Below are 19,709 nucleotides of genomic sequence, written 5' to 3'. Positions count from 1 at the left end.
GTGATTTTCGGTATAAGTCAGAACGCGCGTGTGGACTCTCGAAGGAAAACATTTTGTTATAGCAGACTGTCAGCACGACTTTCCTCGAGCCCGATTCTCTATTAATGTTAACTGTGATCTTTTTCATTCAATGCTATTAAGGTGTCGATCTCTCGCTTATTTGCTTATATCTCATACGTGTAAGAGTGTGTATATAAAAGTTATTCGTTCTAAAGGCGATTATGATTAGGAAACACTGCCAGATTGTACAGCGAATTTATCTTTTCATGCTTTTCTGTGATACATTTGCTACACGAATCTGAAACAAATTGATATATATACTTGCGTTGTAACAATGTTAATTTTGATAACGTCACTTCTTTTAAAAAATGCCTTACATCTAAATTTAGCACGTACGTCGTATATATATCTACGTGAATTTTATATTTAAATTTCTATTTTTTTAAATTCTATATTACTTTATCATTACAATTTGAACTTCGAAAGGAGTGCACATACAAGCATTTATTTCTTTTAAGCTGTACAAAATTACACAAGCTTCAGAAATGTTCAATTCTCGGAAAATAACGCGAAAGAATTTCAATTATCTTTCTTAGATCCTTTTCTTAAATTACGTTGCGTTGAAGTTTTAAATTAATTTCCTTTACTAAATGAGGAGTGTCGAGCAAGCTCCATTTCTATTTACTGTCAAGGATATTTTATACGTCACATATTTTTGCCGCTCGCTTTTAATATTTAAAGCAAATAAGATATTTAAAACGTCTTTCGCTTTTACTTGCAACTTTTCAAGAAACTGAGAAAATCGTCTTAGTTTTTGGCATATATAATTAATCTTTAAACACGAAACTGTCACGTGATGTCTAAACCTTTTTAGACCTGCGAGGTAAAGAGATCACGGAGAAAGAAATCCTTTAGTGGCTGAATTATATACTTTGGTATTTCCCTAATAAAATTATCCATCTTGTAAAGCGAACCGAACGCCCTGGTAAGACATTTTAGGATTACACCACACAATACTTGAGATTAGTAGCCGTATTTAACCTCCTTGCTACTGCAGAGAATGTATGTTACGTGTTCACGAGAAAGCAAGGCTTGTGTTTGATGTAACGACGTGTCTTGTAAGATGTAAATCGCTTCCATTTGTGAGACGCCGAACGGAGAAGTCGGCAGATTTAAATTTCCAGTAAAATCTAGTTTGGAAACGATGTTATATATATATTTCGAAAGAGTGAGTCTCTCTATAAGAGATATTTATATCTATACATTCTATAAAATATCCGTTAAATATGTCGCAAAGAGATGTGTCTGAACAGCAATTCTGCGTAAATCCCAAAAACGTATTCGGTAGGCAGTTTGTGTCGCGTATGATGCGAAACACATAAGTACGTGAGATAATCGGGCTTATATTTTCGCTACTGAATGCAATCCCCATTTGGATTATATACAACAACCAGCCGCGGGTGAACGGGATCGGATGGTATAAATTCAATCCGGTGTCGGTGATCGGGTGTAAGAATAACTGGCCGGTTGACAACCGGCGTAATCAATTATAGAGTGAATTTTTGACATCGATTCGTTCCGTCCCGTTCATCCCCTACAATTGTACCTTACACGTTTGTTTCCTGACTGTGAGTAGTGACTGTGCTGTCTATAGCGTATATATTTCACGAGTAACGAGAAGGTTAGCGACGCTAGATCCTAAGGCTAATGATATCTGTCGTGGTATCTATCTGTGCATCGATTAGCTGTGTACTATAGCGATGAGATGTACTACTACTCGCGTGTACGTAGTTTCTGTTTTACGTTTCAAGCTCGGCCGCTCGTGATTGTACGGGGGAAAATTGGGGCGCAATCAGACGTACGCTCTCGTTTTACACGACAAGCTACGTGAAATTTTAAAAGAAGAGTGATTTAAAGGGGACGTGACAAACTGTAAGAGAAACAGTGATTACGTTGAAACAACACTGAGGAACTCATTTTCGATATTATTTATCTCTTTCCCAGCCAAACATCTATTTTGTATCGATCAATTTTTATCATCTTCTATATTTCTTTAACTTTATAAAAAATTCAATTTCTTTATTTGAGACCACCGTTCCCTGCACGTATTTCGCTTATAAAGAGAAATTGCTTATATTGTCTCAAGACTTCTTCTTTAAAAAGAAATTTTTTAAGAGATTTTTTAGAAGATTTTATGGTCTCGCGAACATTATACGTTTCTAAATTCTTGGAATCTTTTTTTTAGATAAGTCACATATTTAACAACATGCAGAGAAAAGTCGTCGGACCCTACGATATTATTTAACATCAGGAAAAGAGTCTCTCGTTATTATATATTTCGCGTTCGATTGTGTCCCACCTTTCCTCACACCGCTCCGATGTTTAGGTGCACGGAAAAAAAAACCAAGGTGTATAATTAACTCGTCGATCGTTGTTTAAAGACGGTCGCCCGATGGCACGTGGGCGGCGGAGAATCCACGCTACTTCTACGTGATCGCCGGCGCGACCTACGTGTATTTACCAAGCTGGGGTTCCATGCAGGTGGAATTGGTAGACAAGACATTGCCGCACGCAGAGTTTCGATTCTCGGACATGCGAAACGATATTGGATTGTTCAGGGTGATTGTTTATGCCGTGTATATAATTCTGTGTCGATAATAAAGAGAGTAAACCTTGTAAACCACCGCGCCCGCGCGTGGCCTTATCACTGTCATCCGTGCCCGCTTTTACAGCTGAAGAGACCCCTTTACAGGAACGCGTACGTCCAATACGTCACACTTCCGCCGGTGTACGTTACGGACATGTTCCAGATATACACGGAGGATTGCGCCGCGATTGGATGGGGTCGACACGTACCTGATTCAAACGTAAGCGCAGGTTGTTACAAAGTGTTTTATTCAATACGGCACACAAGCGAGGGATAATACATTCTGATGGAAGAAGCATCTTGTATTTCTTCTTTATTGTATAAAATTGTCGTAAAACTGATGGATATTTTCCTTGTGACATCTTAGACTCTTAGAGAGTTTGGACGTGTTATGAAATCGCAATAGAGTTATTTTAGATTTCGCTTAAAGCGGACTCTTTCCAATATCCATTTTGTGTCAGTTATCCTAGAAGCTCTGCTGTCACATTTAAAAAAAAAATGAACCTAATTAATTTAATTAATTAATAATTAATTCTGGAAGCATCGCAGAATTTAATTAAGAAAATGTACGACCAACAATTAATTTATTTCTTTGGCTCATTATTAGAAAGGAAGCGGTACATATTTGCGGCACGTTCGAATTCCATTAATCTCGCCTGACAAATGTCCTATGCCGAATGTACATAAAGAAAAGCAATTATGCGCGGGTCTACCGGAAGGTGGTCGGGACTCCTGCCAGGTTTGCATATTAAATTCTATAGACGCATATATGTGGAGCTTTTTTCGTGAATAATTAAATAATGACATATTTCTTTGTCTCTTTGAGGAAAAATAAAAATATAGATAAAAACGAATAAAGTAATAAATCATATTGTTTTGTGCCGAAGACAGAAGTCACAGGAAAACGACGTTAATATTCTGACTTTTAGTTTCGCTCTTTTTATTATTACTTTTTGCATCTGGATTCTACGTTTATTGGATTTTTAGGGTGACAGCGGAGGACCATTGCTATGCAATGGAACGCAAGTCGGCATTGTCTCGTGGGGCGAGGGGTGCGCTCGTCCGAATACACCAGGTGTTTATTCTCGAGTGGATTTTTATCTACAATGGTTAAACAAGACTATTGTTCAAAATGGAGCTGCAAAATCCTACCAAAACATAATAACAATTATTTTCGCATCTTGTTGCCTGTATGCCTTATTAATATAACGTACCGATTGTCGTATATGTAAGACTAATGAACAAACGTTGTAATTTTGTATTTAGCTGCAATGTATTGTTATTACGTTCACTGAAGATTCTATTCTGAATAAAAAGTTACTCATTTATACATATATAAATTAAACATTAGTTTGTGTATGCGCGAAATTCGAGTAATTTTAACTTATCGCAAATGCAGTGACTTTGAATTTGAAAAATTATCTTCTGCCATTTTACAAAAATAGATAATCTTTTTAGAATCTATTACTTATTGTTAGTGGAAAAAAGAGATATAATTATATATTCTATGCAGATTAATTTAAAAGTCTTGCTATTAATAACAGAAGCTATACCTTGAAAAAATTAATATTAAAATCAGTTTAGGAAAATCAATTTAGGATTATATTAAAATCAAATCAGGCTATCAATAAAAGAAGCCATTTGAGAAAATTACTTTTTGTCACCTCACAAAAATATCTTTTTAGAATTTATTATTTACTAGAAAAAAAAAATATTTTTTATTTATATTATTAAAACCGATTTTTAAGATTCCTGCTATCAATAAGTGGAGCTATATTTAGCAAAATTATTCCTTGCCACCTTACAAAAATATCTTTTTAGAATCTATTATTTAGTGGAAAAGAGAAATTTGGTCAAATCTCAATTTAGTTGGTTAAAATCAGTTTCAGATTCCTGGCTATTAATAAGATGAGGAAACATATACGATATTCCACCACCATTTCCTCCATTCCTCTTGATACGTATCTCGATGCAGTGGAAGGACACATGTCTCAGCACTATCCTGAGCGCCATCACTCTGCGACATTTTTAGGTTACTCATCTTTACTCTCTCTTTCATTCCCCTCGTATTTCCTTCTTCTGATCTTTTAATTTCCCTTCTCTTTTCCCTCCTATCTCCTATTTAGCATTTTCTTGCTTTTCCCGCCCATTCCTCAGTTTCCTCTTTATCTTTATCTATATGTTCTTTTATTTTTTCTTCACCTCGTCTTTCTCTCCTTCCTTCTCCCTGTCCTCCTTCTCCTTTTTCTCCTCCTCCTCCTCCTTCTTCTTCTTCCTTTTTTAGGCAATGTTGTTCTATTTATAAAGCGCGTGTGTGTGGGACTCACGCAGAATGTAACGCGCAAATAATGTTTTCATATTATTTATGCCAGAAAGTCGAAGGAGGATCCACACAAAGGACAAAGTAAATTTCCGGCAATAACGTACAACAGGTTCTGAATGCATCCTTCTTGCGGGTCGTTCTCCTCGTCTCTCTCGCTCAAGAATGAACAGTTATGGGTGAAAGTAATCTGGGCCTGGCTGAGCCGCGCGTGTATCCGAGTCCCAACAGTCTACAGTCTACAGCCTGCTGCCAAACGAATCGGTACTGTTAATATTACTGTGTTAACTACGTGTGTTCGGCGATATCGGGATGATTAAGAAATGCCATTTGTGATAACGACATTAGCGGCCAATTCAGTGTTCTTATTATCTAAAATAAATACAAAAAGGACATGAAACTCTCGCTATCACCGTTATCGCGCGCGAGTGATATAAAAAACAGATTAGTCACAAGCATTGCTAACGTTATAGGGATCCGTAGATTGCCGTAGCTTCTTTCGTACACGGACTCGTTATAGGTAACGCGTTGAATAACGCGAATTATAAAATCCGTGGAAGACGCTGGATCTGAAATAAAATTCGGCGATATACGCAGTTTTGCATCAAACGGGTTCCAGTGTTTATCGTGTTTAAGGTACAGTATTGTGTATAGGTATTTTCTAATTTTTAAAATACCATTGCAGATTGTCTCCGGCGCATTAAATATAAAACGCATCGAGGAAGTTTTTAGCGCGCTACGATGTCCTTCAGCGACGTGGCATTTCTACTTACGATTTTACTTTTTGGGACTTACAATGCTCACGGTGAGTTCGCAACTTAAGTGTATATACCTATTTAGGATTAATACGTATATTTTACTTCTGCAATAACGTACAATATGGCATATACTATAATATAATATTATGCATTCGGTTAGTAATTCCTGCGTTTGCATATGTTAACAAGCGAAAGTAAAAGCCGACACGCCGCACAATGGGGACGCGACATTTTCATAAGGATCGCGAATGCATATATACAGAGTGTCTCGAAAGTAGTTTCCAGCGTTGCTTTATCTACGAGTTCTTTGATTAGTTTGGCATTTCGATTCTTTATTAAGAATATATTTGATGTATTTTCATAGGTTTGTTGATAGTCACTTTAAATATAATATCTCTAATAAAAAATAAAACTTTAAAAGGACAAAGTTATTAATTAATTTCATTATATTTGTTATAAAATACTTTTCAAAGTGGAAATACTAATTTTTTAACATACTATGATGATGATTTTCACGCTTAATTACTTGTATTTATCAATATAACGTATGTGTGTTGATCGCCATATATATATGTATGTAAAAAACTGCCAAAATTATAATTTTATATGTTTAGCTGCAATATATAATTATTACGTCTATTAAAGATCTTATTCTAACAACTTATTGTAAGTAAATACGCGCGTCTATTCTTTAAGATAATTATATTAATAATATTTTCAAGTTTCTCTTAAATAAGGATTTTAATAAAATAACATCATTTTTTATATATAAACTGACATCTGATTTTATAATATTAAATCAATATATTCTGTTATAGGACTCATAAGACCGAAGCATGACAAAGTCGTTGTTTGCTATGTCGCATCCTGGGCAGCCTATAGGCAAGGAAATGGAGCATTCTCGTTAGAAAATCTCCGCCCGGAACACTGTACTCACTTAATTTACGCATTTGCTGGTTTAAACGCTTCGAACTGGACGATAAGAAGTCTCGATCCTTGGGCAGATATGGAAAAAGACGGTAATTGCAACCTCGATGTGAGATCAAGCTTAATACATCAAGTTTTACAATAATTGTGATTTATCGTAGAAATTAACTAATTGTAAGAAATAAGTTATTCAAAATTATTGATGTAACAGACCAAGCGAGTTAAAATAACTTAATGTTATCGTAAAGAAATGAAATAAAAAAGAAACAACTAACGTTAAATTGTCTAAGAAAAGTTGCCAATTAATATTGATATCAATTTTATTAGTAATGATTCAATTAAAGTTTCATAAATATAATTTGGAAATATCTGAATTATCTGAATGTGAATACAGGAATAGGCAACTATAAAAAAATGACGACATTCCGCAAACAAGGTCTGAAAGTATCACTCGGTATTGGCGGATGGAACGAAGGCAGCACAAATTATTCGTTGATGGCTTCGTCATCGGATCGTAGGAGGATTTTCATTGCCAGCACTGTCGAGTTTCTTAAGTGCGTTCTCTCTCTCTCATCGTGATATATTTATCTTAATTATTCTCCTATACGTTATCTTTCCATTATAGAAATCTTCTGCAATTCTTGAAGCGGAACCTTCTTTACTTAGATAATTTGCCTTGTGCAATGACTATGATCTATAATTGGATCGATTATGTTTTAATCCTTTATAATACCTTTTTTATTTGTATCGTGCTGTTATATTGTACTGTTGGATTTATTTCATAATTATTTTTTAAAAATTAAATTTCGTTGCGACAGAATGTACGGATTCGATGGACTGGATCTTGATTGGGAATTTCCCGGAAGTCGTGGCGGTGCTCCGTACGATAAACAGAATTTTGTTAGCCTCGTGAAGGTAAAAATATTTTATATTTTATTACTTGTTCTGTTAACAGAGGAAATAAATCCGTTATTTATTTTGCGATAGGAATTGAAGGATGCCTTTAGGGAACACCGTTTTTCGCTAACCGCAGCTATAAGCGCCGTCAGTTCCACTATCGATATAGCGTACGATATTCCTGAAATTTCCAAATATCTCGATTACATTCATGTGATGGCGTATGATTATCACGGAGCATGGAATAAACAGGTTCTCCCAAATTCACCACTGCGAAGCAAAGATCGATTAGATGTGGTAAGAAATATGACATTTTTGTGTGGAAACATTAATGCATCTATGCACAAACATACCGCAATGAAGAATTAACACTGTTATTTAGCCACTTTACATTGCGTGAAGAAATCAACAATCAAATTATTAAAAATTTACACGTTTGTTTTTTTTTGTTTAATAAGAAAAATGTCTTAAGAGATATTCAGTTGAGGGACGTTTTAAGAAACATACAGAATTAAAATAGGTACACTGTATAAATCCAAGTGTGTTATTTCTACATGTCTAAAAATGACATATTTGACCGAAACTTGTTTTACATGTTGCGTGAAAACACGTTGAATCATATTAAATTAAAAGTCAATACGTTCAACCATGTTAAATGACGTGATTTAAAACGGCAAGAAATGTGTAAAAAGAGCTTCAGTTAAAATATCACGCTTGGATTTGCGGTGTAGAAAAGAAAAATACATACATAAAAAAAAATTTTTTAAATTCTTAAGTCAAAGTTGTTAATTTTAAAAATATTTATTTATTAAAATAAATATTATTTATTAAATATTTATTTATTTATTATTATTTTTTATAATCGACGTGGAATATTAATACGAATGTTTATTTCTTTCTTTCCTAAATTATGAGTATAAAATGTTAGGGCAACATCGTTAATAAAAATATTCTTTATTAGTATTATATTAGTTTTATATTTATTTAGCATTATTAGTGTTTCATATCTGTACGAATATATATTGTTACATAATCTGAAGCGTAGTGACATAATCGTATATCGATTGTATCTTCAACATTTAGGAACATACTATTACGTATTTGTTGCAACAAGGAGCCCCAGCCGAGAAACTAGTTTTAGGGCTGGCGATGTATGGAAGAACTTTCGTTCTTACAAGTGTACTAGAATCGCCTCAAATAAATCCGATTGGCCTGCCCAGTCTGGATATTGGATTTAAAGGCCCTTACACAACCGAAGAAGGTTTTATGGGATTCAATGAGGTATTTAGCTATATGTTTATATATTTATACTTAATCTATGACATCACTTTTTATAAATTCTGCATTTTTAGAAGTCAATAACTGTTCCAATATTTTTTTGTAACGATAATTACTCAAAACATGCAGCAGATCTTCAACATGCGAAATGTATATATATATATATATATATATATATATATATATATATAATATAAAGTATATATAAATAAATTATTTATGAGTGAATATTGTACATTTCTGTACAGATTTGTGAAGCGTTGGTGTTGTATCCGCAAAATTGGACAACTGGATGGGATAACGAGAGCAGCACAGCTTATGCGATTAATAAGGACCGTGTTGTAGTTTACGATGATCGCAAAGCCATGATGGCCAAGGTATTTCTTCTATATTTTTCGTGAAAAAGTAGTCTCTTACTGAACCGATTTTCTTCCCGATTACACGTTCCCATAGAGGGATGTACAAATCTCATATAATTTATAACTATAATATATTATTATTTATATATTTATACACATCGTATATTATATACATATGTACATATTAATGATTTATAACTAATAATAATAATATAATATAATTAATAAGTCTTTTAAGTTTTGGGTGTCTTTAAACTTTTATAAGTCGCTTAGAATATTTTTCTTCAATAATATTTGGCAATTTTTTAAAATTATATAAAATATATTGAGATAAATTACTTTCTTAACATTGTCTAGCTTTGCTGTGGAAATGTTTCGAGAAATTTACATATATGTATACATATAACAGCAACAGCTTACTTGCACTTTGTACTGTTCCACTTTTGATCGCGCGAGCTTGGGTGTCTGAAAAAATATCAATTAACTCTTATGCTAATGATTGGCCACTCTTTTAGGTGGAATACGTAAAGAGGAAGAAACTGGCGGGTGTTATGGTATGGAGCATCGACACGGACGACTTCCGAGGAAAATGCACATCGCTGCACAGTGACATGACTTTGCTCGATGGACGTGATTATCCCTTAATGAAATCCATTAACGCAGCTTTGGCAAATAACACGATACCATTCGAGGGAAACCAACAACCGGGCTCGTCGTCCGTGCAATTCCTTTCAAATATTGCGTTTGCGCTATTCATCGCAATGATTTACCTTTCTCGTTGATCTTTCTAACTCTGTAAATCAACGAACGTAATTGATAAGTAATATTTGTAATAATATATTGATGGCAATTAATAACTGACAAAAAGTAGAACGTGCTTAACGCTCGCTCGTTCGCAAATTGTTCCTTTTGTCGATATTTATATTATAACAATGTAATATTAATTTACGATATAAAATTTATATATATGTGGATTATATGTGCGTGTTATATGCGGATAAAAAGAAATTATGTTTATGTGTTAGTGAAAAATACATTATATATGAAATATCAAGGGACACGGTGTAGTGTCTCCCGCCAAGTGTACGTGCAACAGCGAGGCAGACCGTGTACATATCTATACGAGCTGACTAGTTGAGAAACCCTTTTAGATTATCGAATCTCAATAAAGGCTGAATCGAACAAATTCTGAGAAAGAAATAATTCGAAATAGGTGGTTCTTGTTTCGCACATTAATTGTTAAATGCATTATAGTGCTCCCCGATATACGAAACGTTTGATTAATTTGTTAGCACAGAAAACTACGAAAGAGATTACAAAACTATTATTTTGATTGTTAAAAAACGATATACATGATTTACTTTGACGTAGATTTACATAACAGCACCCTTGAACTTTCAACTGTTTTGAAAAATAGAACAATTGTGATTATATTTATACGGGACTATGTATTTCTTTTCTTTGCATAGTAATATACATATAATTTACAAAAATGTAAGGAAAGTTTCCTCTTCTAAAAAGGGCATGTCATAGGTATTGTTGTCACTTTTCCGCGATGCCGATTGGTTCTCTTGCTGCGCTTACTTCATTTGCAGCTGTCATTGTATATTTTGACAGTTGTGTGTATCATGGGGTTAATAGTCTAATAGTAATAGCATAATGTTAAAGCTAAATAGCGCGCGCGAAGCGCGCGTCTGTAGTGTCTAGTAGATTAAAAAATTGGAAATGTCACGAAAAGAAAGTCACAAATTTAATAAAGAAATGTGATATACACTGCAGCGATGGGTACATGAAAAAGCAGCATCTTTTGAAAGAAGTTATATTTTTTGTACGAAAAAATGTAAAATGTCCACTAATTACAGCTTGAAGAATAATAATTACTGTTGATAAGAAGCATATGAATGATGAAAGAGAGACAAGGAATTATGTTGATTGGTGCTACATGTATCTGGGCAATATTATGACATTATGATACTATTTGATTAAAGTGTTAGTAAAAAAAATAACTCTTGATAAAGTATTATGTACATACATAAAATTTTGCTTATAACTTTCCACAAACACATTAATGTAAAATTCCTATATAATGCATTACATATTTCTTTATATAAATATATTACTCTTTAGCATTGTTTCAAGTCTTCGATTGATTTACTTTCTATGTTATTTTCCACGTAAAATGTATTAAATGTAATTTTATGGTTGCGAAGAAAGCTATTTTTGGATCTAATTACATGTCATAATTTACCTAATTCAAGCACACCTAATTCGCCACGAAGTGAATACAATTTCAGAGACATTTTTTTATAGAAACTGAAATCTGTAACGAACGTTAAACATTAATAGGATCACACGCAACGCTATGTTTTGTTTATATGACGAAGAAGAAGCGACAGAGTCTATCACTAGATGGCCATTTTCTTCACGACTACTCTTCGCTGCGTCCAATTTTTTAGATAATAATCTAAGAGACTGTTTTAACAATGTCATAACAACTTTCTACGTTTCTGAAGCATTTCGTGGAGATGTGCGGGACGATATTTGATGACGGCAGACACGTCTGCGACATCAAGAAGAGATCTTACTGGTTTCTCGCATGCGCTCACAGATCGATAGAGTACGTTTATATAGCGCCTGGAAAGTTTATACTTTCGGAAGCGGGTGTTTAGGGACACGACTGAACATCGCATCACTTTAACGTATAGAGTTTTAGTAGATCTGTTCAGTAGGTGTTGTTCCACGTTTATCGTAAGCTTTAAGTAGCTTTCGTGTATCAGACTCCCCGATTGCGCGTGCACGTTCGTGGCTCGTGTTTCACGATCACGGATTTGCATGCCTGCACGGTCCCGAGTCTTCACGCCTCTCGAAGTACCGCGAGATCATTTTCCAAACTGGGGGGTAATCGAATCGGTCAAAGAGGGTAATTTGACGCTTCCACATGCAGGCACTGCAGATGGCGGTATGCCATTTTTTTTGCCCCTTAGAACTCAATTTTTCGCAATTTGAAAATTGCTTTATCCCAATTCCTTTTTGGGTCTCCCAAAAACTTTATATAGATCTCCCGCTGGCTGGCTCGATTGCCAAGTCCGTGTTGACGCACAACGTCACACTTGGCAAAATTGTGAACTACAAGACGTTAGCGTTATTTTTCATGTTAGTGCAGTGTATTTAAAATAATTGCTGTAGTGTGTTATATATAAAACTGTGTCATTTTGTTTATTATTTAATATATGTGAAAGCAGATACTTATATGAAAAGAGTTTAGAGTGTTATTATCAGCTATGATAGTTCTGTAACAGTGTAACATAAATATAAGGTTTAATTAGGTTATTTGTAATTAACGTACAATTATAACGTTCACAACTTAAAACGGGGCTCAAAATAGTTAATAAAAATAATATATTGAATCTTTTAATTTAAAAGTATGTCAAAGATTAAAGTTTTTCTTTCTTAGACAATAGATCTCAGACAATAGAAAAAAATATTTATATTTAGAGTTATATCTTACAATATTAATAAAGATAAATAATTATATAGATATAAAAAAAAATTATGTGGAAGTAATTGATTCTTGATTACATTAAAGTTGCTGAAATAAATGAAAAAAGAATAAAAAAGAAAGTTGCATTAAAGTTGAAAATAAAATATTGATATTTTAAAAATATGAAGCTTTTCTACAGATTTCTTTTTTACAAAAAGAATTAGTACAATATATTTATAGGTATATGTAAAATAAAAATAAAGACTATTCTCTTATAGAGAAAAGAATAGGTATTAAATGATTTAGGCGTATATGTTTCATTTATATTTATAAATACTTTTTGAATGTGTGTATATAAATAGAAGCATTATCTGTCTTATAAAAACAAAAAATACATATTTTAATAATGCTGTATATTCATCTGATATAGTATAATATTGCATCTGATTTATCTATATACTAGCATGCCCCGCGGCTTCGCTCGCGACCTCATATGCATGGCTCTCATACGCGTAGCTTTTGCTATATTGCTATTTAGTCTTTATATACTCAAAAAGAATAAATACCGGGTCACAAAATAACATCACAGAAAGATTCGGTCAATTATTTCCCGAAAAATTGAAAAAATTTTGGATACCGGTTCCCAAAAAGATCGGATTGAACTAATTTTTACTTCTATAAAACGCCAATTTTTACACAATATTTTATAGTCTATCCATATAATCAATGGCTTGACATGATTAATATCAAAAAATACATATAAAATATTACTTGTTAATATATATTTATATTTATAAATAATTTATAAATAATTAAAATTTATAATAGTTTAGATTATGTCGGGACTATAGATTTTTTTCTTATTAAATTTTATCCAAGTTAATATTTTAAAAAAGCATTGTCATTAAGATGTTATTTTTTTATTAAAAATTTATTGAAATTACACGAATAAAACGCGTACAGAAATTATTTCTTTATTTTTATTTTAAGCACACACACACACACACACACATGTGTTTCTTTTAATCTTTATCCCATATTCGTTCGTACACATATTTATTCAGAATTAAATATTTTTATTTAAATTAAGTAAAATTATATAATTATAAATAAATATGTGTATTATATTAAGTAAAAGAGCTATTGGCAGCAATCTAAATAAATATGTTTTTTGATCTAAATATTTTTTTCTCATCAGTGTGCGATAACATTTCCATTTTATCGCACAATATATTTTATTATTTTACGTGTCGATTATGTATTATATTTCCTTATTACATTGTTCATGATATTATAAGTTATTTACAGCAATATATTTATTTAAAAATATATACATATATATACATATATATTAATTTAAAATTAAATACCTTTATTGACAGGAAAATTAATATATAAACAATGATAATTATATTTAATCTAAATAAATATAGCAATCTAGATAAATATTTTTTGGGATTTAAATATTTCTTTTAGTGCAATATTTATGTGCAATATTCTAAGTGTATAACTACTTACCAATTAAATAAGTCGCGACGCCACTCGTTCCGCAGCCGATCCGTCTCGTGCGGCTCGTGCCCTGTCGCGATCTGGAAATGAAAGGATAGCGTAATTAACATGAGCAACATAGCCGAGGCGCTTCGATCGTCTCTCGCGCGATCAACTTCTCGCACCGAAAATCTCGCCGCGGCGTCACTATATACGCATCCCGCTCTTAACTTCGCGATTATACAATTTCTGTATATACTTTGAGCAAATACTGCATGCTCGCCTTTTAGTGATTGCCACTATTTACATTCTAACGAATAAGCGTATTAATGCTCTTGGTAAATATCCGCGATATTCGCGACAGATGGAAAATACGATCGCCCGCGATTGTCCGCGCGACGCGCCTGCGACCAAACAAGCACCGAGAAATACTTATTTTTGAGAAATATCGTTACACACGTTACATCCGAGCGCTGAATCGATACTACGCGATAGGTGCTGCGTTAAATAATTCATGCAAGATTAATAATGCTTACTCTTGCCAATTAAACAACTCCCGCGACGCCACTCGTTCCGGAGTCGATCCTTCCCGCGCCCGTTACGATCTGCGATCTGGAAATGAAGGAGAACGTCTGACGTCATCAATATGGCGGAGACGCGTCATCCCCCGCGCGCGAAACTTCTCACGCCAAACCGAGCCAAGGGTGTCGCTACACTCGCTACTCACCCCGCTCTCACAACTTTTATTGATCGCGATCACGAATTTTCCGAATTTCGAAAACCGACGAATACTATATACGCTCGCTTTATGATCACGATCGTTTTCTTGCATTCTATATGTACGCGAATAGGCGTACCAATATTTTTGACAAATATCCGCGATATTCGCGACATTGGAAAATACGACGCGATCGTCACTTTTCGCGATTGCCAGCGCTTTCGACCGAATAAGTACCGTACTAAAATGCGTATATTTGCAAATCTTTAAGGGGGTTGTCGTGAAATATAAAAATATTGTCGATTTCTCTAAACTTCGCGTATGTATTAATAAACCTTACATACATTACGTCTCCAAATTTGAGATAGACAATCCATATTCGTTTTCGAGATATTCATTGTGGAAGTTGCGCTTTTTAACATGGGCTTTTATGGAAAGGTCGCCGCGAGAGCCACATTTTCGCTTATAACATCTCCACCAAAACTGTCATTGTTTTGAAAAACTAATATGTTATTAATGATATTCAATAATATCGAATAGCAGAAACTCGTATAGAGCAATCCATATTCGTTGTTGAGATATTATAAGTAAAAGTACGTTATCATGATGCCTGAAAAATGCGCAAAGAGAAGCGCTGTGGTGACGTGGCAACGTTGGCGGCCCAGCAGACATCGCGCGTAAATCACACTATACTCTTTGAGTATAGTGTGTACCGACGAAATATTTTTTTTTTTGTTTGTCAATAACATTATGAATTGACGAATTCCGGATTTTGCTGGCTACATAAATGAAAATTGAGGAGATTTATGCAATAGAAATCTTTTGTTGAATTGATTTATAGTAACATTAGGTTATTACGAGTATTAACGAATAATTCGAATAAAATATGAGTGCATGAAAAGATGAGGATATCAAATAAATATACCAGAGTAGTTTTACAATAAATAATATATTAATATTTTTATTTATGAACATTTAAAAACATTTAAAAATATTATTTATAAACATTTAACATATTTTTAAACAACCAATTATTTTCGTCAGAACTTTTTTATTCTTAGTTACTAGAGGCTTACGGCTACTATCACATTTGGAAAGAACTTGATTACTTCATCTTCTCCTTCATTTGAAAATTTTGATTTTAATTTTGGAATGTTATCCCTGCGACAGCTATTTTTTAATTATATCACGAGAAACGATGTTTTTAAAAGGAGCCAATTCCAATACTTTATGATTGATAATTTTGTTGATTTTGTTTTCTTCGATTGCTTTCTCAAACTTCTTTTCAAAAATGAATAAGTCTGTTTCTTCGGAAGTAACCTTTACAAGTTGTTGTAATACACGAACGTCAAATAAAGCTTCATGGAAAAATCCAGGACTCTGAGTTTCAAGCAGATCTTGTGCTAAATTGATTAATTTAAAGGCACCTGGGCCTTTACGGAATGGATACACTGTTTAAACAATTTTAACGTATCTGAAAACCCAGTTACAATTTGAAACCTGTCTTGGATTTTACAGTTTGTAATTGCATTTAGTAATCGAGGAACATCAAAACGAGCATTGTGCGCAACAAGCAAACAAGATGGAGATACAATATTTATAAACTCTGAGAACGCGAGTAATGCATTTTCAAGCGTAACGGCATCAACTTTTTATTCTTGAAATATAAATCTCCATTTTTATTATGTAAAGAATTGATTTTGGTTACATGAATAGGAATCGCTTGACTAGGTAAAATGTATACATTAAATTCAAAAGCTTCGGATATTGCTGCTATTTGTAATATATCACTTTCTATTTCAAAGCCTGCTGTTTCTAAATCAAAATAAATTATTTTAGTCGTATTATTTGTACTTCTATCATCAACCTTTTCTTCAATGCTTATTTTTTCGCTCGTCATCTCTATCCCACAGTTAGGCCCAGTTTCACACAAGTGTCGGTTAACTTTTAATCTTAGATTAACTCACTCTTCGTCTCCTTCTAACGTCCTCCTTAGAAAGAGACGAAGATTGAGCTAATCTAAGATTAAAAGTTAACCGACACTTGTGAAACTGGGCGTTAGTCTTATATGTAATACCTTCTCTTCTTTCTTTTTTCTTTCGTAAATTTTGTCTGTTTGCTGCTAACTGAATACGCCTCAATTTCGACTCTCTCGTAACTTTTCTAGATGACTTTATTATTCTAAGTTTATCACTTCTTAGGCAATATGCTGATGTATATTTACCTGCTTGTAAACCTAATAATTGTGTAACCCTTATTATTCCTTGATCACCTTCATTTTACTTAAAACAGCACTAGCGACTCTAAAATCCGCAGACTGCGATTTACTGTAACATCTCATCTTTGGTGCTTTACAAGCTATCATGCTATTTAGGCTTTCATTTGCCTGACTGGATGCGACAACGCTAAATTTTGCAGCATTATTTGCATATTTTTCGAATAATTCTCGAAGACTTAAATATAAACTTTCATCTTTCAATACAATAGTTTGCTGTGTGTTATCGTCACATCGCTTACACCACTCGCCACAATTCTCGTGACTATTATATACATGATCCGGGATGTTTCTTATTGCAGAAGCAAGGTCTGCAGTTCGTCCTTTTTGTTGAGCAATCGCGTACGTGAAACATTTTTTTAAATGATTTATAACACCACTTTTTTTTAATTCTTTGAAGGAATTCGATAGTGTGTACAATTCACTTACAAAATTTTTAACTAAATGATTTTTATCGGCCAATTTATGAATGACTTTGCCACTTTCTTTTCGTATTGCGGCAATCGTACTACTATCTTCGTCACCGATCAAAACTCCAACATTTAAATTATTTTCTTGAAGAATTTTACTTCGATTGATCAATTGCGCTCCGGCGTCCGCTTCCATCGCTTTTGCACTGCCTTCAAAATTCTCTCGACAATCGTGGTCATCTTTCGAATGTCCTATATCACATTTGTAACACTTGCGATTTCGTGTTGTATAATCTAAAACTTTATGACTTAAAAATCCAATTATTGCTGCATAACCATTCAGACTGTCATAACTGCGACCGTTGCCTCTTTTACTCCAGCCCATGTCGTACGAAACTATGATGTTTACAATACTACTGCATGCTTGGTCAAATTCAGGACTTCTTTGATTAGAGGATTGAAGAATCGTTAGGTAAGGATAAAGATCGCGAACAATGTCGGCTGGTCTATAAATAAAATAAAAACCGTATTTGAATTATGGCTATATATTAAGGAAAAAAATCATGTTTATTTTTTTAAATCTAAGTAATGTTTGTTTTTATTTTTTAATGACAAGTAAAATACATAAATTCAATTAAATATAAAATATAAAGGTTTATCCCACCTAAATATCAATCCATTATTGATGTATTATAAATTAAGCAATAATATACAATTCAATATACAATTGAAAAGTTAAATCGCAGCTACAATTCAGTATAAATATATAATTCAATTAACCAAAAGAATATTCAAAAATGTGCATATAAAATTTACAAATATTCTCATACAAAAAAAAATGATAATTCTTACAAATTATCACAAAGCTCTTGAGTGTTCTTTATCACAAGGTGCCTTTCTTCTAACGCTGCTTTTTGGCAACTTTCTACAGCTGCTTTTTCGATGGCTAATCCGACTTTTCTTTCATATCTTTTGAACATATCCATTGTTATGACTGGAATATTGAGGCATGCAAGAATTTTGTTCAAACCAGTACATCCAAGACCAGAATGCATCGCACCTACAAACAAATTTTTTTATTTATAGTGATAACATAAAATATTATTAAATAAAACAGAAAAATTTGTTATAATTAATTGCAAGCAAAAACTCATATCTTACCAAGGACAGCTTGAAGATTCACATTTGTGTAACAGTGGCCATCTAAGTCAACTTTCTTACCAGTGTTAACCTCATTTTGAATTCCACATTTATGGCACTTAATATGAAGTATTGAGAAAAGTCCTTTGCGCACTTCATTATTTATATTATCTAAACTCAAAACTTCTTTGCAAGCACAGCAGTGTAGTGCTTGGCCCATACTTTTAAGGTTAACAATATGATTCCCCTCATCATCGCTTTCTTGCCTGGTACTTTTATTGGTTTTGCTTTTTCTGGCTGCTACGCTATTTTCTACAGCTTTTTTTCACTCGTTCAGCCTTTTTCTTTGAAACGAACCTTCCACGTTTTGAACGCGGTTTTCCAGACATTTTTTCTAAACGTCAATTTACGCAGCGTTGCCAAATCCGAAATTTTTTACACGCGTGCGCGGAGAGAGTACATGGACAGGCCACGTCTATGTGTGCGTGTACAGTTGCTCTAGAAAATCCAGTCTTTAAAGTGGAGAAGGGGAATACGCGGAGAACCGTAAGCGCGCGTTTATACTTTTTGCTGATATTTCAGCACGACAACCCCCTTAATACCCGAGCGCTGAATCTATCCTACGCGATAGGTGCTGCGTTAAATAATGCATGCAAGACAAAATAAAGCTTACTCTTACCAATTAAACAACGCACGACGCGGGGACCGATCCGCTCCGTGTCTGCCAGAAGGTAAACGTCATCAATATGGCGGAGGTGCTTGATCTTCCGCGCGGATAATTTGAAATTTCTCGCGTTCTAACGAATAAGCGTATTAATATTCTGGAATAGATATCCGCGACATTTGCGACATTCAAAAAGACGATTGTATTCTTAGATCTATATTCCGCTCTCAGGTTCTCTCTATACTTACAATCTATAGCGGAGACTTGAATTCGATTTAGTGGAGACGGTGGAGACCAGTGGAGACTCGAACCCTATTGATGGAGATTTATCAATCGATTACCTCTCT

At 33.7% G+C, this 19,709-nt stretch overlaps 3 protein-coding genes and 1 long non-coding RNA gene across 5 annotated transcripts; 2 read left to right on the top strand and 2 right to left on the bottom strand.

The window, feature by feature from the left end:
• Positions 1–69: 69 nt before the first annotated feature.
• Positions 70–4,669, top strand: LOC143897491 (trypsin eta). The gene is made up of 4 exons (XM_077406195.1): positions 70–2,867; positions 3,255–3,386; positions 3,635–3,722; positions 4,531–4,669. Exons 1-4 carry the CDS (start codon positions 2,802–2,804, stop codon positions 4,557–4,559), a joined length of 315 nt encoding a protein of 104 aa, XP_077262321.1. The 5' UTR covers positions 70–2,801; the 3' UTR covers positions 4,560–4,669.
• Positions 3,145–19,438, bottom strand: LOC143897493 (uncharacterized). Its single transcript, XR_013256935.1, has 4 exons — positions 19,378–19,438; positions 14,692–14,767; positions 14,186–14,256; positions 3,145–5,216 (listed from the first exon to the last, which is right to left on the bottom strand). It is a non-coding gene; the product is annotated as an uncharacterized LOC143897493 (long non-coding RNA).
• On the top strand, positions 5,039–11,173 carry LOC143897485 (putative chitinase 2). 2 transcript variants are annotated; one of them, XM_077406182.1, is made up of 9 exons: positions 5,039–5,231; positions 5,653–5,772; positions 6,544–6,744; positions 7,047–7,206; positions 7,471–7,567; positions 7,640–7,846; positions 8,633–8,830; positions 9,076–9,204; positions 9,702–11,173. In XM_077406182.1, the coding sequence occupies exons 2-9, from the start codon at positions 5,709–5,711 to the stop codon at positions 9,966–9,968; spliced, it is 1,323 nt and encodes a 440-aa protein (XP_077262308.1). In that variant the 5' UTR covers positions 5,039–5,231; positions 5,653–5,708; the 3' UTR covers positions 9,969–11,173. The 2 variants fall into 2 exon arrangements, with proteins under 2 accessions (XP_077262308.1, XP_077262309.1); XM_077406183.1 differs by lacking the exon at positions 5,039–5,231 and adding an exon at positions 5,279–5,487.
• Positions 18,210–19,236, bottom strand: LOC143897454 (uncharacterized). The gene is made up of 2 exons (XM_077406145.1): positions 18,720–19,236; positions 18,210–18,618 (listed from the first exon to the last, which is right to left on the bottom strand). Exons 1-2 carry the CDS (start codon positions 18,916–18,918, stop codon positions 18,407–18,409), a joined length of 411 nt encoding a protein of 136 aa, XP_077262271.1. The 5' UTR covers positions 18,919–19,236; the 3' UTR covers positions 18,210–18,406.
• Positions 19,439–19,709: the final 271 nt, after the last annotated feature.

Source organism: Temnothorax americanus, unplaced genomic scaffold (genome assembly GCF_048541705.1).
Source record: "Temnothorax americanus isolate GAGA-0224 unplaced genomic scaffold, ASM4854170v1 Scaffold20, whole genome shotgun sequence".
Taxonomy (NCBI): domain Eukaryota; kingdom Metazoa; phylum Arthropoda; class Insecta; order Hymenoptera; family Formicidae; genus Temnothorax; species Temnothorax americanus.
The sequence above is the reverse complement of the archived record's forward strand: the minus strand, read 5'-3'. Positions and strand labels throughout refer to the sequence as shown.

Excerpts from the sequence above, each read along its gene's own strand:
- LOC143897491 (XM_077406195.1), top strand. The coding sequence starts at position 2,802 with ATGTTCCAGATATACACGGAGGATTGCGCCGCGATTGGATGGGGTCGA. Across the intron at positions 2,868-3,254 it reads GACACGTACCTGATTCAAAC|AAAGGAAGCGGTACATATTT; the intron begins GTAAGCGCAGGT and ends GCTCATTATTAG. Across the intron at positions 3,723-4,530 it reads CGCTCGTCCGAATACACCAG|TTTCAGATTCCTGGCTATTA; the intron begins GTGTTTATTCTC and ends GGTTAAAATCAG.
- LOC143897485 (XM_077406182.1), top strand. The coding sequence starts at position 5,709 with ATGTCCTTCAGCGACGTGGCATTTCTACTTACGATTTTACTTTTTGGG. Across the intron at positions 5,773-6,543 it reads TGGGACTTACAATGCTCACG|GACTCATAAGACCGAAGCAT; the intron begins GTGAGTTCGCAA and ends ATTCTGTTATAG. Across the intron at positions 7,568-7,639 it reads ATTTTGTTAGCCTCGTGAAG|GAATTGAAGGATGCCTTTAG; the intron begins GTAAAAATATTT and ends ATTTTGCGATAG.
- LOC143897454 (XM_077406145.1), bottom strand. The coding sequence starts at position 18,918 with ATGGGCCAAGCACTACACTGCTGTGCTTGCAAAGAAGTTTTGAGTTTA. Across the intron at positions 18,619-18,719 it reads GAATCTTCAAGCTGTCCTTG|GTGCGATGCATTCTGGTCTT; the intron begins GTAAGATATGAG and ends ATTTGTTTGTAG.